The sequence below is a fragment of the Dendrobates tinctorius genome, unplaced genomic scaffold (assembly GCF_039654945.1).
Source record: "Dendrobates tinctorius isolate UK_male_01 unplaced genomic scaffold, ASM3965494v1 ptg000055l, whole genome shotgun sequence".
Taxonomy (NCBI): Eukaryota; Metazoa; Chordata; class Amphibia; order Anura; family Dendrobatidae; genus Dendrobates; species Dendrobates tinctorius.
In genome coordinates this window covers 6,593,589-6,615,013 of record NW_027361723.1, presented here as the reverse complement: position 1 = coordinate 6,615,013, position 21,425 = coordinate 6,593,589, and the positions used below count along the sequence as shown (strand labels likewise).

The following is a 21,425-nucleotide window of genomic DNA, read 5'->3' as shown; positions in this document are numbered from 1 at the left end:
ATTCATGTGCAGATGGTGGTTCTGGTGCTGCATTCATGTGCAGATGGCGGTTCTGGTGCTGCATTCATGTGCAGATGGTGGTCCTGGTGCTGCATTCATGTGCAGACGGTGGTTCTGGTGCTGCATTCATGTGCAGATGGTGGTTCTGGTGCTGCATTCATGTGCAGATGGTGGTTCTGGTGCTGCATTCATGTTGAAATGGTGGTTCTGGTGCTGCATTCATGTGGTGACGGTGGTTCTGATATTGTACACATGTAGCAATCCAAAACGCTCTTTGTGGTTATGTTAAAATTGAAAATCCTCAAAACTCCAAATCCTCCTCAAATACTCAAAACTTGGTTCTGGTGATGTCTTAATGTACTGATGGTGGTTCTGATGATGCACAGATGTAAATACACCTTTACGTTTTTTACACCCTTGGGATTTGTTCAGTATGGCATTGTGGCCCTTGGACCAAATCATGTTCAGCCTAAGATGCTATGGTCAATAGAGACTGCTGCATCTAAAGCAATTCAATGGGAGATTTATACTGCTGTCAATCATGGACATCTCACAATTCAATGACAATGTGCCAGTGGATCCCAGGAGCAGCCCAGAGCCTAACAAATCCCGTTAATGCTGTCTCATGAGTGACATTAATGAGGTTAGCCCCCGAAAAAACATTTATTACCCACTTGTAAGATAAAAGATACACTCATCAGAGCATCCATGTGTTCTTCATGTGTGAAGGGGTGGAGTCCCTGCCAGGTCATCTGTCTCCTCTGGTTAAAACCTGTCCATTATGAGAAGGAATGGGATGGGGCATATTGAAATTGGACATGCCTGATCCTTGTTTCCTTCATGATCTGCCGGGGGAGAGACAGGACACCCACACAGAAATCAGCATTTATCTAATGTGTATTGCTACCTTAGGCTGAAGCTGGGGATCTGGAGCTCTGTATCAGAAAAGCAAAACCAATGAGGAGCAGAGACACGTGATAATCTTTTGGGGGTGATACATGGATAGGGAGATATATGGACCCCAAAGATTAATCATTTTCCACTTTCAAATAAATAAGCTTTATTAAAAATTGGAACAATCCACGGTTGCTCCGTTTACACAGCTCCGGTCAGCATTTACGCTATATTTACATGTTACTGAGGCGTTCTGTTCATGAACCAGGAAGCTCAGGATGTGCACAGCTAAATGCTCCCCCAATTATGGGATAGGGGATGAAAGATATAGATGGGGAGACAGAGACCAGAGCAAGGACACAGAGCTACTGAATATTGCCTGGCACTGCAGTGTGGGCACTAGAGTCTCAGGACATTGTAGCATGTGAATAGCGCCTCAATACCTGAGATGTGAATGGCACCCCAATACTAGAGATACGAATGGCGCCCCGATACCTGAGATGTGAATGGCACCCCAATACTAGAGATACGAATGGCGCCTCAATACCTGAGATGTGAATGGCACCCCAATACTAGAGATACGAATGGCGCCCCGATACCTGAGATGTGAATGGCACCCCAATACTAGAGATACGAATGGCGCCCCGATACCTGGGATGTGAATGGCACCCCAATACTAGAGATACGAATGGCGCCCCGATACCTGGGATGTGAATGGCACCCCAATACTAGAGATTCGAATGGCGCCCCGATACCTGGGATGTGAATGGCGCCCCAATACTAGAGATACAAATGGCGCCCCGATACCTGGGATGTGAATGGCACCCCAATACTAGAGATACAAATGGCGCCCCGATACCTGGGATGTGAATGGCACCCCAATACTAGAGATACAAATGGCGCCCCGATACCTGGGATGTGAATGCCGCTCCAATACTAGAGATACGAATGGCGCCCCGATACCTGGGATGTGAATGGCGCCCCAATACTAGAGATACAAATGGCGCCCCGATACCTGAGATGTGAATGGCGCCCCAATACTAGAGATAGAAATGGTGCCCCGATACCTGGGATGTGAATGGCACCCCAATACTAGAGATACAAATGGCGCCCCAATACCTGGGATGTGAATAGCGCCCCAATACTAGAGATACAAATGGCGCCCCAATACCTGGGATGTGAATAGCGCCCCAATACTAGAGATACAAATGGCACCCTGATACCTGGGATGTGAATGGTGCCCCAATACTAGAGATACAAATGGCGCCCCGATACCTGGGATGTGAATGGCGCCCCAATACTAGAGATACAAATGGCGCCCCGATACCTGGGATGTGAATGGCGCCCCAATACTAGAGATACAAATGGCGCCCCGATACCTGGGATGTGAATGGCGCCCCAATACTAGAGATACAAATGGCGCCCCGATACCTGGGATGTGAATGGCGCTCCAATACTAGAGATATAAATGGCGCCCCGATACCTGGGATGTGAATGGCGCCCCAATACTAGAGATACAAATGGCACCCCGATACCTGGGATGTGAATGGCGCCCCAATACTAGAGCTACAAATGGCGCCCCGATACCTGAGATGTGAATGCCGCCCCAATACTAGAGATACAAATAGCGCCCCGATACCTGGGATGTGAATGGCACCCCAATACTAGAGATACGAATGGCGCCCCGATACCTGGGATGTGAATGCCGCCCCAATACTAGAGATACGAATGGCGCCCCGATACCTGAGATGTGAATGCTGCCCCAATACTAGAGATACAAATGGCACCCCGATACCTGGGATGTGAATGGCGCTCCAATACTAGAGATACAAATGGCGCCCCGATACCTGGGATGTGAATGGCGCCCCAATACTAGAGATACAAATGGCGCCCCGATACCTGGGATGTGAATGGCGCTCCAATACTAGAGATATAAATGGCGCCCCGATACCTGGGATGTGAATGGCGCCCCAATACTAGAGATACAAATGGCACCCCGATACCTGGGATGTGAATGGCGCCCCAATACTAGAGCTACAAATGGCGCCCCGATACCTGAGATGTGAATGCCGCCCCAATACTAGAGATACAAATAGCGCCCCGATACCTGGGATGTGAATGGCACCCCAATACTAGAGATACGAATGGCGCCCCGATACCTGGGATGTGACTGCCGCCCCAATACTAGAGATACGAATGGCGCCCCGATACCTGAGATGTGAATGCTGCCCCAATACTAGAGATACAAATGGCGCCCCGATACCTGGGATATGAATGGCGCCCCAATACTAGAGATACAAATGGCGCCCCGATACCTGGTAGACATTGGCACTATCAGTTCTGGTCCATCGTGTCTGGACAGCCGGCTTTTACCAGTGCAGGATGTATGGAGCCACATTTCATGCTCCGTCTCTGCTGTGTCAGTCTCTACAGTACTGTAATTCTGTAATTCTAACATTCTGTTCATGAATCAGGAGGTTCTGGATGACTATGGGTTTCTCCTATTTGGAGGAATGGTCCAGAGCATAAAATTGTGGGAAAACAGATAAAAAGTGAATATAAATGGTTCGATGATATGAAATAGACGCTGTGATTATCTTATCCATGGACGGTTTCTGCGGCGAGTCTGAAGCAAGAACGACCTGACGTAACGGCAGATTCCGAGGTTTTAGTGTCCACGTAACGGTGAGAAGTCAGGACTACCCGCTGCTCCACGGAAACGACGCGCAGCTCCGCGAGGTCCTGGGGGCCCCATAGGTCACGGTCAGGTCTCCAGTGTGCAGCTCCCGATACAGCAGGGAACACACCTGAGGAAGAAGAGGAGGTTATCAGATGGCCTGGCAACACACAAGCCTCGACACCGCTCCGTCAAAGGGGGAGGAATAAAACATTGGAATGGTGACAGAAACTACATTTGTTTTTTCAGAATCTTCTTTTCAAAGTCTGAGGTCGGTACACCCTGAGGCTCGATCAAGTCTCTCTGCCCAGCAAGTAGGGTTCAAAATGGTAAAAAAATGAATAGAAGCACAAAGGAAGAAAATTGTAAGGGCATGCTGGGAGTTGTAGTTCATACGGACACATTACCTGCTGTAGTAATAAATCCATTACACTGACATCTACAGGGACAGAACTGGTCATCCAGAGCTTCAGTACAACCGCACCTGTCGGAGAACGGAGACCGATGCCATCACAAAGATCAGATATTACCGGAACATAATGAGAAAACTCTGGCGTCATCTCTCCCCAGTGGAGACCCCCGGGCTGGAAACTGCAGAAGAACAAGTCTCCAGCCCGCGGGTAATCCATGAAAATCCACTACTATATTATAAAATATAGATTTCATCCAACATAGAAATTCCCCAAAAAAACACAAACAAAGTCAGTACTAGAAATAATTACAATACAGGGTAAATGCGCACCTTAATCAAGAATTGATGTCCGAAACGCGTCTGCCCTGGAATTTAATTATTTTTAGTGGTGGCTTGGTTGTGTTTCTTTTTTATTTTAGTTTCTATTTTGGATTACGGTATATATATTCTTTACAATATAATATTGATTTTTTTTTTATGGATAAGCCGCTGGCTGGAGACCTTCTTCACAATGTATCTTTTCAGTATAAGTTATTGTTGCCTTTTATCAGCCATTATTGGGGAGGTGACTGTAGGACACTGGGGAAGAATTAGTAATATACCACGGGATGAATAATATGACTTATCCTTTCCCCCATAACTGGGCCTCACTATAAAAGTAATGATACTCAGGGACTGTGGTCTCTTTATAAATGATCCACCAAGTGGAATTGTCACGAGTGTGTCACGTCCTCCTGGGAGATTTGGAGGTAGAAGATCACTACGTATTGTGAAGAAACGTGCAACTTCATTACAGCTGCTTCTGATCTGGTCATTACCTCTCTCTATAAAATCTGGTGTGAGGCAGTGAGGAGGATCATATGCGAGGGTCGATATGTGTCTCCCAGGATGCGGACGGAGTCCTATTAAACTCACTGGAGTGCCTTGTGTTTACAGAAGAACGCCTGTGAGTCACAAGGCAAAATAAAAGAATGAATTGGGTACAAGCAGTGACTCAGTCAGATTTGTAGGTAAACCTGTTAAGGGCTTTTATTCTTAAAGAGATTTGCAGGTTTGGTAGTGGGGTGAATCCCTCTCTCCACTTTGGGTTTTGGAAGTGGCTCTATGGCCACAATTCCATTTAAATCTGTCAGTTTTGCCTTGGGTGTGTCAGTGTTTTGGGGTTTGCAAGCTGCAGAGCAGGAGGCTCTGTGCAGCCCTGGTCTGTTTGGAGCCAACACAGAGTCAGGGACTTCCAGTTGGCTGACACACCCAAAAGACACGGCGTTGCCATTGTCCACGGCAACGCCTTTTGAGTTCTGGATTGTGTATGTTTTATCTCCGGGTTCCTATTGGTTAGTACATTCCTATCCTGCCCTGTATACCTCTCTACCTTTGGTGAGTGTTTGTATGTTTGTTGCTTTCTGTGTTTTGTCTTTGTCTTGTTTGCCTTATATTTCTGTCCCATGCCTCATTTGGTGGGGGAGGGGACAGATTAGGGATAACAGGAGCACAGTAAAGGTCCCGTTACATTTAGCGATGCACCAGCGATCCTGACAACGATACGACCCGGTCAGGATCACTGGTGCATCGCTAAATGGTCGCTAGTGAGCTGCCAAACAGGCAGATCTCACCAGCGACATCGCTGGGGACGGAGGTCGCTACTTACCTGTCAGACGGCAGCTCTGCTGACGACTTCCTCCCGCATCCATGGAGTCGCCCGTCGGCGCCCGCAGGAAGCCGACAACGAGAAATGGACCAGGACGATCTCGCACAATCAACGATAGCCAGCGGGGGGGGGGGCGGACGTTCTGTAAGTGTCACATGTAGAGAGATCGCTACCGATATCGCTGTTGCGTCACAAAATCGGTGACGCTTTAGCGATATCGCTAGTGATCTCGCTATGTGTGAAGGGGGCTTAAGAGTCTCTCTACCATCAAGAGTACCCTCTGGACAGGGATAGTTAGGATCACTGTTCCAGAGACAGGTTGAGGCCCTCCCTTCCTAAATGGAATCTGATCTTGCAGCAGGAAGTCATAGAACAGGTGGATTTGATCAGAATGATGTACATTTTTGTGGGAAAAGTTTCATTAAAATTTGCATTCTATCATAGAAAGCCCTGGTGTTTGTATACTTTTGGGTCCAGTGGGTGGTTCTACAAGTGATTGACAGTCTTTCCTGTATGACTGTGCTGCAGAGACAGCTGTCAGTCACCGAGTAGGACCGCCCACTGGACTCCGACACCAGAGATTTCTATGAATAAAGTACAAGCTATACTGAATCTTTTCTAACAAACCTACATATCCTTCAGCGTCTTCTCTTCTCTGTGCTGTCCACACATCAGGCTGCATCTACAACATGACAGCGGCATTTTACAACAGATGGTCACTATCATAAGGAAGCAAGGTCTATGTTTTTATGGGGCACATCTCCACATTTGTAATATGTGAAAAGAAAAGGGGGAGACAGGGCGCTTCCAATGCATAGGTCTGTATGGAAAGTAGATGAGTGCACAGCAAGTGTTAGGCTCACCTGATAGGGTTGTGAGAGTCACAACACCTATAATCGCATAAAACAGCTGCAGCAGTCTGCACGAGGTCCAAGGACTTGGTACAAAGAGAAGGCTGGTAGTGCAATAAGAGACTGCGCTGCTGTGGTAGAATTCAAGGTATCTTTATTGCCAACGCGTTTCCTGAGCCAGTCGCAGCTCACTTCATCAGGGCATCTGATGAAGTGAGCTGGGACTGGCTCAGGAAACGCGTTGGCAATAAAGATACCTTGAATTCTACCACAGCAGCGCAGTCTCTTATTGCACTACCAGCCTTCCATTTGTAATATGTGACATAGAAGAACTAAGTATTATACTTTACTCACTGGTCATGTTTCTTCCTGGAGCCGAGGACTGTGACGTGGTACCGGCTTGTGTAGAAAGATTTGGTTTCATAGTACTGGAGGTAAGATCCAGCACTGGAATGGAGGTTTTCCATATGGTTGTATTTGGAAAGGTGGGTGAAGGGAAGGATGTTGGGATCCTGGTACTAACAGAAGTAGTAGGTAATGATGAGGGCAACACTATGCTGGTAGACAGTGGTGTGGGCGTCATAGTTGGAGTCGTAGCTACTGTTAGGTTTCTAGTTGCAGTAGATAATATTGTGGTCCCGGTTGGAGTAGATAATGTTGTGGTCCCGGCTGGAGTAGATAATGTTGTGGTCCCGGTTGGAGTAGATAATGTTGTGGTCCCGGTTGGAGTAGATAATGTTGTGGACCCAGTTGGAGTTGATAATGTTGTGGTCCCGGTTGGAGTAGTTAATGTTGTAGTCCCGGTTGGAGTAGATAATGTTGTGGTCCCAGTTGGAGTAGATAATGTTGTGGACCCGGTTGGAGTAGATAATGTTGTGGTCCCGGTTGGAGTAGATAATGTTGTGGACCCGGTTGGAGTAGTTAATGTTGTGGTCCTGGTTGGAGTAGATAATGTTGTGGTCCTGGTTGGAGTAGATAATGTTGTGGACCCGGTTGGAGTAGATAATATTGTGGTCCCGGTTGGAGTAGATAATGTTGTGGACCCGGTTGGAGTAGTTAATGTTGTGGTCCCGGTTGGAGTAGATAATGTTGTAGTCCTGGTTTGAGTAGATAACGTTGTGGACCCGGTTGGAGTAGATAATGTTGTGGTCTCAGTTGGAGTAGATAATGTTGTGGTCCTAGTTGTAGTTGACATTCTACCTAATATTAGGGTCTCATTTGTAACTAGAGCAGAAGGTGATGGTGATGTCCCAGATGTAACTGAATTAATAGATGATATTGAGGTCCCAGGTGTACTTATAGCAGTAGAATCTGTTGTGGTCCCAGTTGGAGTAGATAATGTTGTGGTCCCAGTTGTAGTTGGTGTAGTAGCTAATTCTAGGGTTTCATTTGTAACTAGTGCAGTAGTTGATGGTGACATCCCAGGTGTACTTACAGTAGTAGATTCTGTGGTGGTCCCTTGTGCACTTACAGTAGTAGATTCTGTGGTAGTCGCAGGTGTACTTACAGCAGTAGATTCTGTTGTGGTCCCAGGTGTACTTACAGTAGTAGATTCTGTGGTCATCCCAGGTGTACTTACAGTAGTAGATTCTGTGGTGGTCCCAGGTGTACTTACAGTAGTAGATTCTGTGGTGGTCCCAGGTGTACTTACAGTAGTAGATTCTGTGGTGGTTCCATGTGCACTTCCAGCACTAGATTCTGTGGTGGTCCCATGTGTACTTACAGCAGTTGATTCTGTGGTGGTCCCAGGTGCACTTACAGTAGTAGATTCTGTGGTGGTCCCAGGTGTACTTACAGTAGTAGATTCTGTGGTGGTTCCATGTGCACTTCCAGCACTAGATTCTGTGGTGGTCCCATGTGTACTTACAGCAGTTGATTCTGTGGTGGTCCCAGGTGCACTTACAGTAGTAGATTCTGTGGTGGTCCCAGGTGTACTTACAGTAGTAGATTCTGTTGTGGTTCCATGTGCACTTCCAGCACTAGATTCTGTGGTGGTCCCATGTGTACTTACAGCAGTTGATTCTGTGGTGGTCCCAGGTGCACTTACAGTAGTAGATTCTGTGGTGGTCCCAGGTGTACTTACAGTAGTAGATTGTGTGGTGGTCCCAGGTGTACTTACAGTAATAGATTCTGTGGTGGTCCCATGTGCATTTACAGCAGTAGATTCTGCGGTGGTCCCTTGTGCACTTACAGTAGTAGATTCTGTGGTGGTCCCAGGTGTACTTACAGCAGTGGATTCTGCGGTGGTCCCAGGTGTACTTACAGCAGTAGATTCTGAGGTGGTCCCAGGTGCACTTACAGCAGTAGATTCTGTGGTGGTCCCATGTGCACTTACAGTAGTAGATTCTGAGGTGGTCTCAGGTGCACTTATAGCTGTAGATTCTGCGGTGGTCCCAGGTGCACTTACAGCAGTAGATTCTGTGGTGGTCCTATGTGCACTTACAGTAGTAGATTCTGTGGTGGTCTCAGGTTCACTTGCAGCAGTAGATTCTGCGGTGGTCCCAGGTGTACTTACAGCAGTAGATTCTGTTGTGGACACAGTTGTAATTTCTGTTATGTTCTTAAATAAAAAAGTAGTAAATGTTCCTGTCGTTGGTGTTCTGGTTGCAGGTGTTACTGCCATGGGGGAGTATTTAGGTGTAGTTGATGCTATCAGGTCTGATGATGAAGCTACAGATTCAGATGTAGACATTGTAGACTCGGTGATTACTGATGACACATTGACTGATGTTGTAGACAGATGAGTTATTGTTGCTAGTCGTGGTATAATTTCTGTAGTCTGGGAAAATTTAGTATGTGCGCTTGTCAATTCAGTTGTTAGGGGTGTTGCTGTTTGTTCACTTACTCCCACAGACTCAGTGGTTGACGGCTTCATTGTAGTTTCCACAGTTTTTGTCTCAGTTGTAGTTTCCTTAGGTTTTGATATTGGAGTTGATGGTTCAGCTGTTGCTGCAGGTGTAGATTCACTGCTGGTTGAAGACTGTACCTCTAATATTGTAGCATCAGTGCTGGGTGGCTCAGTTGTAGTTTCTGTGGTTGGGTGCTCAGTTGTAGTTTCTGTGGTTGGGTGTTCAGTTGTAGTTCCTGTGGTTGGGTGCTCAGTTGTAGTTTCTGTGGTTGGGTGCTCAGTTGTAGTTTCTGTGGTTGGGTGTTCAGTTGTAGTTTCTCTGGTTGGGTGTTCAGTTGAAGTTTCTGTGGTTGGGTGCTCAGTTGTAGTTTCTGTGGTTGGGTGTTCAGTTGTAGTTTCTGTGGTTGGGTACTCAGTTGTAGTTTCTGTGGTTGGGCGCTCAGTTGTAGTTTCTGTGGTTGGGTGCTCAGTTGTAGTTTCTGTGGTTGGGTGCTCAGTTGAAGTTTCTGTGGTTGGGTGCTCAGTTGTAGTTTCTGTGGTTGGGCGCTCAGTTGTAGTTTCTGTGGTTGGGCGCTCAGTTGTAGTTTCTGTGGTTGGGCGCTCAGTTGTAGTTTCTGTGGTTGGGTGCTCAGTTGTAGTTTCTGTGGTTGGGTGTTCAGTTGTAGTTTCTGTGGTTGGGTGCTCAGTTGTAGTTTCTGTGGTTGGGTGCTCAGTTGTAGTTTCTGTGGTTGGGTGCTTGGTTGTAGTTCCTGTGGTTGGGTGCTCAGTTGTAGTTTCTGTGGTTGGGTGCTCAGTTGTAGTTTCTGTGGTTGGGTGCTCAGTTGTAGTTTCTGTGGTTGGGTGTTCAGTTGTAGTTTTTGTGGTTGGGTGCTCAGTTGTAGTTTCTCTGGTTGGGTGTTCAGTTGAAGTTTCTGTGGTTGGGTGCTCAGTTGTAGTTTCTGTGGTTGGGTGTTCAGTTGTAGTTTCTGTGGTTGGGTGCTCAGTTGTAGTTTCTGTGGTTGGGTGCTCAGTTGTAGTTTCTGTGGTTGGGTGCTCAGTTGAAGTTTCTGTGGTTGGGTGCTCAGTTGTAGTTTCTGTGGTTGGGCGCTCAGTTGTAGTTTCTGTGGTTGGGCGCTCAGTTGTAGTTTCTGTGGTTGGGCGCTCAGTTGTAGTTTCTGTGGTTGGGTGCTCAGTTGTAGTTTCTGTGGTTGGGTGTTCAGTTGTAGTTTCTGTGGTTGGGTGCTCAGTTGTAGTTTCTGTGGTTGGGTGCTCAGTTGTAGTTTCTGTGGTTGGGTGCTTGGTTGTAGTTCCTGTGGTTGGGTGCTCAGTTGTAGTTTCTGTGGTTGGGCGCTCAGTTGTAGTTTCTGTGGTTGGGCATTCAGTTGTAGTTTCTGTGGTTGGTTGCTCAGTTGTAGTTTCTGTGGTTGGGTGCTCAGTTGTAGTTTCTGTGGTTGGGTGTTCAGTTGTAGTTTTTGTGGTTGGGTGCTCAGTTGTAGTTTCTCTGGTTGGGTGTTCAGCTGAAGTTTCTGTGGTTGGGTGCTCAGTTGTAGTTTCTGTGGTTGGGTGTTCAGTTGTAGTTTCTGTGGTTGGGTGCTCAGTTGTAGTTTCTGTGGTTGGGCCCTCAGTTGTAGTTTCTGTGGTTGGGCGCTCAGTTGTAGTTTCTGTGGTTGGGCGCTCAGTTGTAGTTTCTGTGGTTGGACGCTCAGTTGTAGTTTCTGTGGTTGGGCGCTCAGTTGTAGTTTCTGTGGTTGGGTGCTCAGTTATAGTTTCTGTGGTTGGGTGCTCAGTTGTAGTTCCTGTGGTTGGGTGCGTAGTTGTAGTTTTTCTGGTTGGGTGCTCGGTTGTAGGTTCTGTGGTTGGGTGCTCAGTTGTAGTTTCTGTGGTTGGGTGCTCAGTTGTAGTTTCTGTGGTTTGGTGTTCAGTTGTAGTTTCTGTGGTTGGGTGCTCAGTTGTAGTTTCTGTGGTTGGGTGCTCAGTTGTATCTGCTGCCATCCTAGATTCAGTTGTTGACAACTCAGCTGTTGCTCTAGTTGTAGATTCAGTAGTTGCTGATGGGTCGGTTGTCATTTCTGAGGCTGCAGTTGTTGACAACTCAGTCGTTGATGGCTCAGGTGTAGTAGCTGAGAACATAGTCATCGATAGCATAGGTTCAGATGTTGTAGAAAGCCCAATTGTAGTTTTTGACATTATGGATTCTGTTATTGATAGCTCAGTTGTACTTGAAGCAATTGTAGAATCAACTATTGACAACTCACTTGTATTTGCTGCAGGTGTAGATTCAGATGTTAATGACTTAGTCACAGCAGCTACAATGGCAGACTCAAATGTTAATGTTCGAGATTCAGTTGTTAATGGCTCAGTTGTAGATTTATATGTAGATACTGCCATTGTAGATTCAGTTGTTGATCGTTCAGTTGGAGTTTCTAAAGTTGTAGATTTAGTTGTTGATAGATCACTTGTAATTGATGTTGTGGTAGATTCAGTTGCTGAGGAATCAATTGCAGTTGCTGCAGTTGTAGGTTTTCCAGTTGTAGATTCAGTTGTTGATGGATCAGTTGCAGTTCCTCCGGTTGTAGATTCAGTTGTTGATGGATCAGTTGTAGATTCTCCGGTTGTAGATTCAGTTGTTGATATAACAGTTGCAGTTACTACGGTTGTAGATTCAGTTGTTGATGGATCAGTTGTAGATTCAGTTGTTGATGGATCAGATGCAGTTTCTCCGGTTGTAGATTCAGTTGTTGATGGATCAGTTGTAGATTCTCCGGTTGTAGATTCAGTTGTTTTTAGAACAGTTGCAGTTACTACGGTTGTAGATTCAGTTGTTGATGGATCAGTTGTAGATTCAGTTGTTGATGGATCGGTTGTAGATTCTCCGGTTGTAGATTCAGTTGTTGATAGAACAGTTGCAGTTACTACGGTTGTAGATTCAGTTGTTGATGGATCAGTTGTAGATTCAGTTGTTGATGGATCAGTTGTAGATTCTCCGGTTGTAGATTCAGCTGTTGTTGGATCAGTTGTAGATTCTCCGGTTGTAGATTCAGTTGTTGATAGAACAGTTGCAGTTACTACGGTTGTGGATTCAGTTGTTGATGGATCAGTTGTAGATTCAGTTGTTGATGTATCAGTTGCAGTTTCTCCGGTTGTAGATTCAGTTGTTGATGGATTAGTTGTAGATTCTCCGGTTGTAGATTCAGCTGTTGATGTATCAGTTGTAGATTCTCCGGTTGTAGATTCAGTTGTTGATAGAACAGTTGCAGTTACTACGGTTGTGGATTCAGTTGTTGATGGATCAGTTGTAGATTCAGTTGTTGATGGATCAGATGCAGTTTCTCCGGTTGTAGATTCAGTTGTTGATGGATCAGTTGTAGATTCTCCGGTTGTAGATTCAGCTGTTGATGGATCAGTTGTAGATTCTCCGGTTGTAGATTCAGTTGTTGATAGAACAGTTGCAGTTACTACGGTTGTGGATTCAGTTGTTGATGGATCAGTTGTAGATTCAGTTGTTGATGGATCAGATGCAGTTTCTCCGGTTGTAGATTCAGTTGTTGATGGATCAGTTGTAGATTCTCCGGTTGTAGATTCAGCTGTTGATGGATCAGTTGTAGATTCTCCGGTTGTAGATTCAGTTGTTGATAGAACAGTTGCAGTTACTACGGTTGTAGATTCAGTTGTTGATGGATCAGTTGTAGATTCAGTTGTTGATGGATCAGTTGTAGATTGTCCGGTTGTAGATTCAGTTGTTGATAGAACAGTTGCAGTTTCTCCGGTTGTAGATTCAGTTGTTGATGGATCAGTTGTAGATTCTCCGGTTGTAGATTCAGCTGTTGATGGATCAGTTGTAGATTCTCCGGTTGTAGATTCAGTTGTTGATAGAACAGTTGCAGTTACTACGGTTGTAGATTCAGTTGTTGATGGATCAGTTGTAGATTCAGTTGTTGATGGATCAGTTGTAGATTGTCCGGTTGTAGATTCAGTTGTTGATAGAACAGTTGCAGTTTCTCCGGTTGTAGATTCAGTTGTTGATGGATCAGTTGTAGATTCTCCAGTTGTAGATTCAGTTGTTGATGGATCAGTTGTAGATTCTCCGGTTGTAGATTCAGTTGTTGATGGATCACTTACAGTTTCTCCGGTTGTTGATGCATTTATTGTGGGTATTCGTGTAGTAGTGGTCACAGGTGTAGAACTCGGTATTGTTGATGTGACTTCTGGCGGTATTGTAGAGCTATTTGTAGACTCGATTGTCATCACAGGGGGATTTATTGTTTTTGTGGACTCGGTTGTGGCCGGTGTTGTGGGTTGTGTTGTAGATTCGGCTGTGATTTCAGGAGTTGTTACCATTGTGGAATCCCCTGTTGCGGGTTCAGCTATTGTAGTTTTCGTTATTAGTAGCACCGATGCGCTCGATGTGCACCCAGTCTTCATTGATATCAATGTTGTATTTCCAGGTGTTGATATTGTGTACCCAGTTGTAAATGGCTTAGTTGATGAAGAAATTCCTGTAACTACAGGATGAAATAATTAGATTTATTTTATTATGTCATCTGACAAATATGCTAAGTGACTAAAGTATGTGCAGAAACCAGTAACCAAGCCGGGCAGGCACAGGTCGGGACGAGGCCGGTGTACTGAATCCACAAGACTCTCTGTCTACACCGCACAAGATAGAAATCAGCTATTGACTCATGGCAAAAGACACTTTTTATTGCATATTTCTGTATTCGCCCCTAACCACTTTAGAAATACCTGCCTGCTGTCTGTGAGAGGTAAAGCCAGGGAACTGGATAAACCTGATATTCTCACGACTGACAGTTTGTTCCAATGTGTTCGGTGAAGACAGAAGAGATTTCTGCGACCTACATATAGGGCCATATGCACATGGAGCTTTTTTTGCTGCTTTTTTTCTGCATAGTCTCTGGACTTTAATCTGCAGTTGGATTATAATTACATTTTTGTTGTTTTTTTATGTGATTTTTTTTGTTTTGTCGCTAAGCCATTTTGATCGAAATGAGAAAAACTGATGAAAGAATTTACTTGCTGTGTATTTTTTTTGCAAGGAAAAAACTTTTTTTAATGATAATGTAAAACGTTCCTTTTTTTCCTAGCATGAAATAACGCATTAAAAATGCCATGTGTGAACAAGCCCTAAGGCTCTATTCACATGTCCAGTTTTCATCCGTTTGAAACAGATCTAGTAAGAAAAAGTAACTGGATCCATTACAAATAGAGCAAACATGGACGCACACGTTGGCTTCCATTTATAACAGATCTGTGTCTCTGTACCGGATACCTGCCTGATCCCGGGGCTACAAGCAGAGACCGGTTACCTCTGCAGCGTCGAGGGAGCACAGGGGATGAAAGATGAGCGGATCTGTACTTACATTTTCTGGTCGTCAACTTACCATGAAAAAGCAGCATCCATAATACCGTCATGATCACTCTCGGTGCCATAGTGCGGGAACATAGGGCGCAGAACGAGCTCCTGCCTGCGGGGCTGCGTCTCCTCACGCTGGAGGCTTGGAGGACTCTGAAGGGACTCGGGGAGTGGACGGAGCGTCATTCTTCATCCAAGATTACAATGCGAAACCAGCAACAATAACCGGATTACACTCAAGTCACTCGTTAACAGGAACTAAAAATGAAGACACGTGAGGGATGTGCCCCAGGCACCGGGTGAAGGGACGCTGTAAGGAAGGCTCCGGACCTCCACAGACATCTCGTGTGTCACGGGGTGGATGCTCCAAACCATAGCCTGCACACAGGAATTGCTTTATGGACTCAGTGGTGGAAACAGCACAAAAAAGGGTTGACCATCCTAAAAATGAAACAGGCAGAGAAGAAATATCCGCTGCGCTGTCAGGTCTGACACACGTTGCCTGGGAGCGCAGCAGATATTTCTTTTCTGTCCATTTCATTTTTGGGATGGTCAACCCTTTTTTGTGCTGTTTCCACCACTGAATCCATAAAGCAATTCTTTCAAGATGTGAGTGCTGGCTATAGGCTGAATGATTTATGATTTTCTGTTTCTTCCTCTTGGCCCAGAGGGACCATCAGAGCCCATTGCCGCCATCGGAGTCCAGATCTGCTATCGGAGCCCTGAGCCGCCATTAGAGCCCAGAGCAGCCATCAGAGCCGCCACCTGAGCCCAGAGGCGCGATCAGAGCCACCAACGGAGCCCAGAGCCGCCATCGGAGCCACCATCAGAGCCCGGAGCTGCCATCAGAGCCACCATCAGAGCCCGGAACCACCATCAGATCCGCCATCGGAGCCGCTATCAGAGCCCAGAGCCACCATTAGAGTCCAGAGCAGTCATCAGAGCCGCCACCTGAGCCCAGAGGCGCGATCAGAGCCACCATCGGAGCCCAGAGCCGCCATTGGAGCCACCATCAGAGCCCGGCGCTACCATCAGAGCCACCATCAGAGCCCGGAACCACCATCAGATCCGCCATCGGAGCTTGGAGCCGCTATCAGAGCCACCATTAGAGCCCAGAGCAGCCATCAGAGCCGCCACCTGAGCTAGAGGCGCGATCAGAGCCACCATTGGAGCCCAGAGCCGCCATCGGAGCCCAAAGCCACCATCGGAGCCACCATCAGAGCCCGGAGCTGCCATCAGAGCCACCATCAGAGCCCGGAACCACCATCAGAGCCGCCATCGGAGCTTGGAGCCGCTATCAGAGCCCAGAGCAGCCATCAGAGCCGCCACCTGAGCCCAGAGGCGCGATCAGAGCCACCATCAGAGCCCAGAGCCGCCATCGGAGCCCAGAGCCGCCATCGGAGCAACCATCAGAGCCCGGAGCTGCCATCATAGCCACCATCAGAGCCCGGAACCACCATCAGAGCCGCCATCGGAGCTTGGAGCCGCTATCAGAGCCCAGAGCCGCCATTAGAGCCCAGAGCAGCCATCAGAGCCGCCACCTGAGCCCAGAGGCGCCATCAGATCCCGGAACCACCATCATAGCCGCCATCGGAGCTTGGAGCTGCTATCATAGCCTGGAGCCGCCATCGGCCTCATTATTAACCGTCTGTCAGGGAAGATTGGGAAATCTCTGAATCGTCTTATGTTCATGTTGTCGTTTTTACAGCAATTTTTGCAAAACTGGAAATAAATAAATGCATTTGTTGTTATGTCTGGGGTCTGGGAGAAGTTAGGGGACCACTAATATTATCCCCTCACATTAAAGGAGACCAAAGATGCTAGCATTAACCCCTTTATTACAATAGACGTCTAGGAATGCTAGCATTAACCCCATTCACTACCCTAGATCACCAGGGATGCTATAATTAACCCTTTCTACACTAGACAACCAGGGATACTAGCATTAACCCCTTCACTACACAAGACCACCAGGGGTACTAGTTTTAACCCCTTCGCTACACTAGATCACCAGGGATAATAGCATTGACCCCTTCACTACGCTATACCAGCAGTGATACTAGCATTAACCCCTTCACTACACTAGATCACCAGGGATAATAGCATTGACCCCTTCACTACATGAGATCACCAGGTACTAGCGTTAACCACTTCTCTACACTAGACTACCAGGACTAATAGCATTGACCCCTTCACTACATAAGACAACCAGGAAAACTAGCTCTAGCACTTTCTACACTAGACCACCAAGGATGCTATTATTAAGTGAATCAATACACAAGACCGCCAGGAATACTAGCATTAACCCTTTCTACACTAGATTTCCAGGGATGCTAGCATTAACCCCTTCACAACACTAAACCACCACTGATGATCGGATTAACCCCTTCACTATACTAGACCACCAATAACAATAACATTAACCCCTTTGTAAGGGGGTGAGATGGAATTACCTCCATGCTTTCCTTTCTCGAATTGCCTTTGATCTGTTAATGTTGATTATGCCTATGATGAATGCTTGTGGTACTGCTACATCTGAATATGTATCACTGCTTATCTTGTTGGTACTGCCACATATATATATATATGTTACCATGCTTTAGAGACTGCGTTTATTAATGCTACACTGTATATAATATAAAGTGATGTATATTGATGTTCATGTACAGTTTAGGGCAAGTCAGTGCATCCTTTTGGGAACATAAGAGGGCACTTTAGTATATAGTTCTTATACATAGGGTAAGTGTAGTTCTGTGGCGGGCCACTAGATGGGGGCATACTAGTGGGCATGGTAGGTATAGTTTATAGGATGTTCATAGAGTGTTAATTGTAGGAGGGGCTGCTGGGAAGTAAGAAAGAAGTTTCTAGGATGTTAGGTCAGACAGGGCCAGGGTGCCCTAGTGTCCACATGGGCTATAGGCCCAGACAGCTCAGCAGCCACATAATGTTTAAGTGCTGCAGCCCACGTTTCCCACGGCCACTGTGTCATAGCAGTGGACCAGTACAGGAACAAAAAGATGTGGCAACTCATCGCCTGGGCCGATGCTTTTAGGGCAGGAGTCGGTTGGATTGAGGAAATGAAGAAAGTTGGAGCTTCGACGAGTTCGGTACAGACGGGCCAGATGCTTTACCAGAGGCAACCAAACCTGGCGACTAATGATTTCGAGTCTGGGGCGAAACAGGCAGAAGGAATTGTCATCATGGCAAGGTCAGGCCAGCAAGGAACTGGGGAGCAGTCTAGGACAGTTTGGTCCAGGTGTGTACTGCACAGAAGCGTCAGCAAGCAAGGGAAGGATGAGGAAACAAGTGAATATCATGATGTGCCAACTGTGAATGTAACGTGTGAAGTAATAAGTAAAGAGAGTGTTCAAGTTATCCTGGACTGTGTCACCGTTATTGGGGGTCACCTGAAGGAGGGACCATCATCGCTGCCTGGGAAGTGCCCAGGGGAGTCAGGATTTGGAGATGCAGGTATGCTGAAGAGAAGGCTACAGTCTTCTATAGGGGAAGGAATGGCCATTGATGTTACAGTATCTCAGGTCACGACTATAGTCCTGTCCCTCCCTTACACCTTCACTACACTAGATCACCAGGGATATTAGCATTAACCTTTTCACTACATTACACCAGCAGGGATGCTAGCATTAACCCATTCCCTACACTTGCCAAGGGATATTATCATTAACATCTTCACCACACAAGACCACCAGAGATGCTAGCATTAACCCCTTCATTACACTAAAAAAACCAGGGATGCTAGCATTACCTCCTTCACTATATTAGACCACCAGGGATGCTAACATTAACCCCTTTACTACACGAGACCATCAGGGATGCTAGTATTCATCCTTTGACTACACTAGATCACTATGTTGGGGGTCTGACAGCTAGGATTAATATGAAGAATCAGGCAGGTCTGGGAGCTCCCAGCTGAATGCGGCTCTGTGCTGAGGTCGCTCTGTGCAGCTCTCTCTGTGTGTTCGGCCGCTCTCTGCGCTCAGCGCCGCCTCTGTCAGCAGAACCAGTTTTGCAGGGAGAATTTCCCAGATTTTCACCTGCGCTTTGTGGCTATTTTGGTTGAAGCTTTCATTAGCAGTGGAGTCCTGGGAGGTCAAAGTGTCGCTGTATGGACCGGGGAGGGTGGACCGGGAATTGAGGACCAGGGAGAGTGGACCAGGGAGGGTGGACATTCACTCTCAGATGAAATTGGCAGCATATTTATCTGTATATGAGATCTCATAGAGATCACAAGCTGAGAGCTACAGGGCAATGCAACAGACCATACAGCAGCACAGAGTACTTCAGATGAGGGTGCTGATGATGTAGTGGAGTTATAGGGTGAAAGGAAGAACTGGACCTACAGCAGCGCAGAGTATTTCAGGAGAAGGTAATTTATTGTATGGTATATAGTAGAAGGAGCAGATCCTACAGCAGCACAGAGTATTTCAGGAAAGGAATGTAAAGATTTCCTGGAAGTACTCAAGCTGAGATTTACAGGGTGAAAGAAGCAGAAGCCACAGCAGCACAGAGTATCTCAAGGAGCACAGAGTATATGAAGCAGCACAGAGTATATGAAGCAGCACAGAATGTCTGAAGCAACACAGAATATCTGAAGCAGCACAGAGTAACTCCAGGAGCACAGAGTATCTCCAGCAGCACAGAGTATCTCCAGCAGCACAGAGTATCTCCAGCAGCTCAGAGTATCTCCAGCAGCACAGAGTATCTGAAGCAGCACAGAGTATCTCCAGCAGCTCAGAGTATCTCCAGCAGCACAGAGTATCTCCAGCAGCACAGAATATCTGAAGCAGCACAGAGTATCTCCAGCAGCACAGAGTATCTCCAGGAGCACAGAGTATCTCCAGCAGCACAGAATATCTGAAGCAGCACAGAGTATCTGAAGCAGCACAGAGTATCTGAAGCAGCACAGAGTATCTCCAGCAGCTCAGAGTATCTCCAGCAGCACAGAGTATCTGAAGCAGCACAGAGTATCTCCAGCAGCACAGAGTAACTCCAGGAGCACAGAGTATCTCCAGCAGCACAGAATATCTGAAGCAGCACAGAGTATCTCCAGCAGCACAGAGTATCTCCAGGAGCACAGAGTATCTCCAGCAGCACAGAATATCTGAAGCAGCACAGAGTATCTCCAGCAGCACAGAGTATCTCCAGCAGCACAGAATATCTGAAGCAGCACAGAGTATCTCCAGCAGCACAGAGTATCTCCAGGAGCACAGAGTATCTCCAGCAGAACAGAGTATCTCCAGCCGCACAGAATATCTGAAGCAGCACAGAGTATCTCCAGCAGCACAGAGTAACTCCAGGAGCACAAAGTATCTCCAGCAGCACAGAATATCTGAAGCAGCACAGAGTATCTCCAGCAGCACAGAGTATCTCCAGGAGCATAGAGTATCTCCAGTAGCACAGAGTATCTCCAGCAGCACAGAATATCTGAAGCAGCACAGAGTATCTCCATCAGCACAGAGTATCTCCAGCAGCACAGAGTATCTGAAGCAGCACAAAGTATCTCCAGAAGCACAGAGTATCTCCAGGAGCACAGAGTATCTCCAGCAGCACAGAATATCTGAAGCAGCACAGAGTATCTCCAGCAGCACAGAGTATCTCCAGGAGCACAGAGTATCTCCAGCAGCACAGAGTATCTCCAGCAGCACAGAATATCTGAAGCAGCACAGAGTATCTCCAGCAGCACAGAATATCTGAAGCAGCACAGAGTATCTCCAGCAGCACAGAGTATCTCCAGCAGCACAGAATATCTGAAGCAGCACAGAGTATCTCCAGCAGCACAGAGTATCTCCAGGAGCACAGAGTATCTCCAGTAGCACAGAGTATCTCCAGCAGCACAGAATATCTGAAGCAGCACAGAGTATCTCCAGCAGCACAGAGTATCTCCAGCAGCACAGAGTATCTCCAGCAGCACAGAGTATCTCCAGTAGCACAGAGTATCTCCAGTAGCACAGAGTATCTCCAGCAGCACAGAATATCTGAAGCAGCACAGAGTATCTCCAGCAGCACAGAGTATCTCCAGCAGCACAGAATATCTGAAGCAGCACAGAGTATCTCCAGCAGCACAGAATATCTGAAGCAGCACAGAGTATCTCCAGCAGCACAGAGTATCTCCAGCAGCACAGAATATCTGAAGCAGCACAGAGTATCTCCAGCAGCACAGAGTATCTCCAGGAGCACAGAGTATCTCCAGTAGCACAGAGTATCTCCAGCAGCACAGAATATCTGAAGCAGCACAGAGTATCTCCAGCAGCACAGAGTATCTCCAGCAGCACAGAGTATCTCCAGCAGCACAGAGTATCTCCAGTAGCACAGAGTATCTCCAGTAGCACAGAGTATCTCCAGCAGCACAGAATATCTGAAGCAGCACAGAGTATCTCCAGGAGCACAGAGTATCTCCAGGAGCACAGAGTATCTCCAGTAGCACAGAGTATCTCCAGGAGCACAGAGTATCTCCAGCAGAACAGAGTATCTCCAGCAGCACAGAATATCTGAAGCAGCACAGAGTATCTCCAGCAGCACAGAGTATCTCCAGCAGCACAGAGCAAAAGTGTAAAAGTTTTTTTTTTACTTTAATCAATCAATCAATCAATCAATCAATCAAATTTATTATCGCCAAGTACATATTACATATATACAAGGAATTCTTTGTGGCAAAGAGGCAACATAATATATAACAACAGATACAACAAGTAACATCTAACAAGACAGATACAGTATATAGTCT

At 46.6% G+C, this 21,425-nt stretch overlaps 1 protein-coding gene across 1 annotated transcript; it reads right to left on the bottom strand.

Moving 5' to 3' along the window:
* Positions 1-675: 675 nt before the first annotated feature.
* On the bottom strand, positions 676-14,866 carry LOC141091706 (uncharacterized). The gene is made up of 5 exons (XM_073577399.1): positions 14,709-14,866; positions 14,053-14,162; positions 6,837-13,811; positions 3,979-4,055; positions 676-3,701 (listed from the first exon to the last, which is right to left on the bottom strand). The coding sequence occupies exons 1-5, from the start codon at positions 14,864-14,866 to the stop codon at positions 3,594-3,596; spliced, it is 7,428 nt and encodes a 2,475-aa protein (XP_073433500.1). The 3' UTR covers positions 676-3,593.
* Between the last annotated feature and the right edge of the window lie 6,559 nt (positions 14,867-21,425).